Here is a 6601-nt window from a genome sequence, read left to right as displayed (position 1 = left end):
TGCAGCGTCGTATAAACATCCTTATAGGAAATATACAAAAGTAAATTATTTTTTGCAACTTTTTCCTTTCCTATCCTTTTAAATAAATTATTGCTTGATTACATTACTTAAGCTATATTAGAACCCTTGTCAAGTGAAGTGGACCTAGTCTTGTACTAGTCTTTACACTAAAAGTTAAATCTAGCCTCTTGGATTGAGTTGGAAACTTGTGCTGCATGATGTGCCTAGACAAATGAGAGCTTACAAATCTATGAATGACCCACACACAATGAAGCAATCAAATAACAATACAATAGTCCAAAGACTTCACAGTGCAAAAAATAATATACCCACATAGAAACAAAACAATTGTTACACATGTGACAAGTAAAAAAGCCCTCAACTAATAAGGGGAGTAATGGATGTCCATTCTTTTCAATGGTATATTGTTAATTAGCAAACCTCAATCTATAGCAGCAACATGGCAATTGCAAAAAGGAACAAGAGATAACTTCAAAATATATGCATTCATAAACTAAGGAACTATCACAAGAATGTTGCATGGAGATCAAATGTGCTACTTTAGGTCCACTATTCCTAACCATCTTACGATCGGAAAAAACCAAAAAACATGCAAGGATTTGGTTGATTATCATTGCTGGTAACCTTCTAGTTACTACTGTGTGTTCAAACTATAAAGAAAACTAGCTTTGAACATCTCATCTGGCTGTCCAATTTTGCTGGCCCTAGTAAATTTACAAACATCCTCATGCAAACATCATCCACCTCACCTTGCAATGTATCCATTTCCTGACTATACCTACTAAGTTCTAGCATTCTAGCATCATCAGGTGTTTCCCTTTGAGACAATGCATAGCAGCACATTTGGTACCATCACATTGTTGCTTAGGTCAAAGCGATACACCAGATGATGGCCCTATATTCCACCATTTTGCCGCTTCTCTCTAATCTGACTGCGAACCCAACAGAGGGGAACGCAGCGCGCACGCAGAAGCACAGAAGAACAGGCCTTTCTTTGTAGAAATTCTTAGGAATTGCACGATGCAGGATATATGATAAATCCAGCGTGATTTCCTAGCGAAAAAGCCAAAAACCCATCATCAACTCGCAAATATTCGTGTTGAAAGGTGAAGATGCGTGCCGAGGCCTGAGCAGTGAGACTGCTGATCAGGTCCTTTTCAACTTGCCTAAGCTCTTATAGGGCTCCATGATTTTCACATTAGCCTCATCCTTGGCTGCAAGAGAACTTCCTCCAACTAGTCTGTTAGATTGTTGGGATCCGCTCCTGAATTTGTGCCAGTTTGTTAGCCCTTGGGGGTGGAGAAAGATTGGCTCCCAGCAGTCGCTTCTTTGGTGGTCGAGGGGTTTGGGCCAGTTTCGATATAGACAGTGGCTTATGATGCGATCAGTCGAGGCTTCAAGCCATTATTGATCCAGCAGATTCTAGGAATTTAGGACCTCTTGAACTGACAGCAGGATGGCATCTCCTTCAACGATCAGCTCTTCTGGACGACTGCAGCTCTGGGCCCGTACTGTTGCTCATGGATCTTTCTTAGCTAATCTTCCATTGATGCCCTAGTAATGGCCTCAAGCTCTGCAATCTCCTAATGATGGGTACGCTTGAGCTATTTTGCCTACTTTCTTCACAGCATTTCGAGGTGAGTACGAGTTAAGAAACTCGGTTCATTGGTGCGTGTGATCGATCTCCTAATTGGAAGTGTATATGTCGAGTTCAGATCAGGTAATCAACTGAATAGAGAACCGGTTAGAACATACAGAATGTGAAATGTGTTGAGTAGTTTTGGTTGCCTAGATGGATGCTGAGAATGGTTTGAAGTGTGTGGAGGTGCACCAGTCATACTCTCGTAACAAGAAGTGGAGAATGGTTTGACGAGAAATGTGGCCTTCCATCAACGAAGCTCTAGTTGCTTTATAAAACATTTTAGTCTAGTAAGCAATGTACCATGTACTTTTGAACTTTGTGAGCAACCGGTAACGTTATATTGAAAGACAACCATTGCTACACAAGTGGTTCCTCATGCAATCATGGTAACAATTGTATCTCTGAACAAAATACAACACGTTTTTCCCCTTCAAGCGGGTAATTTTAACTTATCAACTGATACACTCTCTATTGACACCATGGGATTTTCACTCATGTGATAATGCATATGTCTATTCATCAGTATCCAATGCTATTTACCACAAGAAGAGAAACAACTGGGTGGCAGAATCGGATACTCAATCTAACATAATGCTGTCCAGCCATTGGTATCCAATGGTATCTACCACAAGAAGAAGTAACTGGGTCGCAGAAGAGGACACTCAAGCTAACAAGCATTATGAAAAATCCTGCCATCTAAATGATTGTCTAAATTTGTTTCATGAAATTTGGAGGGGAGAGATCCAGGAACTCAAAAGTTAAATTGATATGAAACATGAGCACTAGCTTGGGTTCCAGGTTTTCAAGTAGTGACTCTAAACATTTCAGCCAGCAGGACGATCACCTCTGGACCACTCACTTTCTGGCTCAGGTTCTCTTAGTGTAAGTGCCACTGAGATTATCAATACAAGGGGAAGAGGATTATCTTTAATTTTTTATCCTCAAAGACGGAGGCAGACAAATCAGGCAATGTGAGTGGCTACTTTTTAGTAAGGTATCACCAGCCATGAAGAGGTAATGAGTAATGCTACCACCTGATGTCTGATTCAACACCTAAATTGTTCCCTAAGACCACCACTCAAAGAGGAAGATCTACCGCACGGTGACCATAGCCACATGCTAGGCTTTCAAAGGACCTTTGGAGCTCGGCTATAGGTGAGTTGGCACCCCAGATAGATCTCCACCTCTGATAGGAATTGATTATCCCCATAAAATCCTTTTTGAAGGCCAATGCAGTCTGGAACAAGACCACCCACATCCAAAAGAGGAGATGCATGGTCCCTCCAAGATATACAACTCCAGCTCCAGATCTTAAGGACATTAGTCGGTATGCACACTTCCTTTATCCTGAATTAGCTGATTATATGCTACAATGGTTGGTCCTGCAACTGAGGCAAATGTTGCACAACTCTGGCCCTGCCAAACATCCTGCATCTTCCTGTTTTAGAACAAGCACCGTCACATGATAGCAACCACCACCAACAATATGAACGTGTGTCCCTGTAATGTAATGATAAAAGCATCTGTAAAGCAAGCTTCTCAGTGTTTTCACAAGACACAGCTTTATTTGCAATTCCAAAAGAGTTCTATAACAAATACAATGAACACCCTCCTTGAATGTTCATGGGAACATCTTTGCTTGTGGCTCCCTTTAATCCCAAACAGAGAATGAGTGGGGTGTACCACTTGAATCAATCCAACAGTATCCTGGCTCTTTCCAAGCGTGGTTTTTCACTCTCATAGCTTCAACGTTGTTTGCAGCCTCTTGTCTGCCAGCAGCTGCATACAGATTTCTCATACAGACATAAGCTGAAGCCTCCTTTTCATCCAATTGCACTGCACGTTCAAAGGCCAGTCTTCCAAGCTGCATTTTCCCCCACTTTCGACAAGCACTCAGGAGAGTAAGCCACACTGTAAAATCAGCAGAAAATGGCATATCCTTGATAATCCTTAATGCTTTGTCTAGGTGCCCCGCGCGAGCATAGAGATCAACCATGCAAGTATGGTGCTCTAAAGTTGGGACAATACCATAAGAGGTGCTCATAGTCTCAAAGTACGTCTGGCCCTTATACAACAGACCTGTGTTACTGCATGCATTTAGCAAAATCGTGAATGTGACAGTACCTGCCCTTATACCCTCTCTTATCATTTTGTCGAATAAATGAAAAACATATTCAGACTTTCCAAGTAGCGCGTATCCTGCCATTAGTGTATTCCATGTGACCACATTTCGAACTGGAAGTTTGTCAAACACTTCTTGCGCTTTAGAAAGCATACCATATTTGGTGTACATATCTATCAAAGCATTACCTACACTAATGTCCTTTTCCAGCAACCCCTCTTTGTCAATTTCAGCATGTATTTTCTTGCCCTTGTCTGCAGCCCCAATACTGCTACATGCTTTCAAGATACAAACGTAGGTGATTGCATCTGGAGAAAGGCCATCCAATTTCATCCGAGCAAAGCATTCTAATGCTTTCTTACCTTGTCCATGGTGAGTGTATGCTGCCAACAGTGCATTCCATGAGACCACATCCCGTAACAAAAGCTTGTCAAACACTTCTTGTGCTTTTCCAAGCAGGCCACATTTTGCATACATGTCTACCAATGCATTACCAACAATATTAGACTTTTTTAGTAAGCCACCTGTAAGAATCTTAGTATGTATTTCCTGGCCCTTGTCTGCAGCTCCTATGCTGCCACATGATTTCAGGACACAAACAAAGGTGGCCACATCTGGAGAAACGCTTTCATGTTGCATCTGGTCAAAACATTCCAGCGCTTGCTCACCATGACCATGTTGTGCATAACCTGCAATTAGTGCATTCCATGCAATCACATCCCGAACTGGGAGATTGTCAAACAATTCTCGTGCTTCTATGAGAAAGCCACACTTGGCATACATATCTATTAGGGCAGTGCCAACGACAGTGTCTTCTTTAAACAATCCTTCTCTCACAATCTCAGTATGCAGTTCTTTGCCCTTGTCGGCAGCTCCTATGCTACCACAGGCTTTCAAGCTGCAAATATAAGTGACTGCATCAGGAGAGATGCCCTCAAGTTGCATCTGGCAAAAACACTTCAGCGCTTGCTCACCATGCCCGTGTTGCACATATCCTGCAATCAACACATTCCAGGTGACCACATCCCGAAGCGAAAGCTTGTCAAATACTTCTTGTGCTTTTGCAAGCAGGTTACATTTAGCATACATATCAACCAATGCATTGCAAACCACAACATCATGTTCCAGCCACCCCTTTCTAACAATCTCGTCATGGATTTCTTTCCCCTTGTCTGCAGCTCTCATGATGCCACAGGCCTTCAAGATGCAAGCAAAGGTGAAAGCATCTGGAATAAGACCCTCTAGCTGCATCTGGTTGAAACACCTTATTGCTTGCTCAGCCTGCCCGCATTGGGTATAGCCTGCGATGAGTGTGTTCCAAGATACTACATTCCGGATTGCAAGATTATTGAACACTTCTTGTGCTTTTGCAAGCGAACCACATTTTGTATACATACTGACCAAGGCACTCCCAAGAAAAACATTCTTTTCCAGGATCCCTTTTCTGACAATATCAGCATGTATTCTGCTACCTCTGTGCAGATCTTTTAGCTTGGCACAAGCCTTCAATAATGCCACAATTCTGTATTGTGATTGCTGCAGGCCTTTGTTTCGTAGATCCTCCTTTTCAGCTGGTGCATTGGTTTGGACTCCTTGCAACTGCCTGGACTTCTTCTTATTCTTCACTACACATAGTTCCTCCTCGGGTGGTGATGCTGATGCTGATGCTGCTGCTGCTGCTGCTGCTACTGCTTCTTCTTCCTCTTCTTCTTCTTCTTCTTCCTTTGATTGCTTCAATGCTTCCAATCTCCTTCTCCTTAACTTTTCCACTACCCAACGTTCTTTATAAGAGTTATCGACCCATGTCGTGTTAGACTTAAGCTTCAGGTCTGGCAATCTCAGCTTGGTCCGAGAGCATTCGCACGCGCAACCACAGGAGACACCTGCACTCTCATACAAGTGCGCTCCCATGCAGACGAAGCCAGCACTCGATCGAATCTGGTCTTGGGGGATGAATTCATAGCCCATTTCACTACTTGCCGATTGGCTTCGCATCTCATTGCTCCTGATACTTGGTACCTCTACCTGCTGTAGAGCGTGGCGATGGGCTTCGGTCGCATGCCAATTATTGCAGAGCGATGATATCCTTATTGGTCCACTGGAAAAGCCTCGTCCTGTTGTAACCCAAGAAGTCGGCGGTTACCGGCAAAGACCGGCTTGAGGTTTTTCATGCCCTTTATATGCATTTGTTGTGTAGTTTGGGCGATTTTGCGAGTCGTGCCACACACCTAGACCAAGAGAACTTCCACTTCATGGTCATGCATGGAAAAATTTTCGCTCCGAGAAAATCAAGAAAATAAAAACTAAGTCTATCACCACACAACTATCCATTCGGGTCACCACACAACTATCCATTCGAGTGACAGACCTAGTCACATGACAGTAGGAACGTTGTTCTCCACCATGTGGTTGTTCAACATGCACTCTCTTCCCCTAGCCTAGCTTCTCCCTCGAGCTTCCCCCCCATAAGACCACTACTTGTTTGAAATTATGTTTGCCAATGTGAGCCTTGAGCCGCGTACAAGTATGTCTCATCTCATCCCTCATTTGTCTTTTGATCTTTACTCTATGCCCTTGTCTGCCCTAGCATGTTTTTGGGTCAACCACCCTCAAACTAGTGCCCTCCCCCCAAGAGTATAGCCTACCCCTCTCACCATGATGGCCAAGGTGTCTATCACTCTACACATGCCCCGCCCCCCTCCCCCCTCTGCCCCTCCCAATCTCATGATACATGTTATGCTATGCAAAGTGGTGGTTCTCTCCCTTCACTCAACTTTCTCCAAAAGAACTAGCGATATACTTAGTTCAGTGAATTT

At 43.3% G+C, this 6601-nt stretch overlaps 1 protein-coding gene across 1 annotated transcript; it reads right to left on the bottom strand.

Moving 5' to 3' along the window:
- Positions 1–1143: 1143 nt before the first annotated feature.
- On the bottom strand, positions 1144–5919 carry LOC148031506 (pentatricopeptide repeat-containing protein At3g53360, mitochondrial-like). Its single transcript, XM_087685016.1, has one exon. The coding sequence runs from the start codon at positions 5778–5780 to the stop codon at positions 3315–3317; it is 2466 nt and encodes an 821-aa protein (XP_087541142.1). The 5' UTR covers positions 5781–5919; the 3' UTR covers positions 1144–3314.
- Positions 5920–6601: the final 682 nt, after the last annotated feature.

Source organism: Lygodium microphyllum, chromosome 9, assembly GCF_053477565.2.
Source record: "Lygodium microphyllum isolate KBCC chromosome 9, Lygodium_microphyllum_v1.1.10, whole genome shotgun sequence".
Taxonomy (NCBI): domain Eukaryota; kingdom Viridiplantae; phylum Streptophyta; class Polypodiopsida; order Schizaeales; family Lygodiaceae; genus Lygodium; species Lygodium microphyllum.
The sequence above is the reverse complement of the archived record's forward strand: the minus strand, read 5'-3'. Positions and strand labels throughout refer to the sequence as shown.

What these genes read in the sequence shown, in the direction of transcription:
- LOC148031506 (XM_087685016.1), bottom strand. Translation starts at nt 5,780, where the DNA reads ATGCGAAGCCAATCGGCAAGTAGTGAAATGGGCTATGAATTCATCCCC.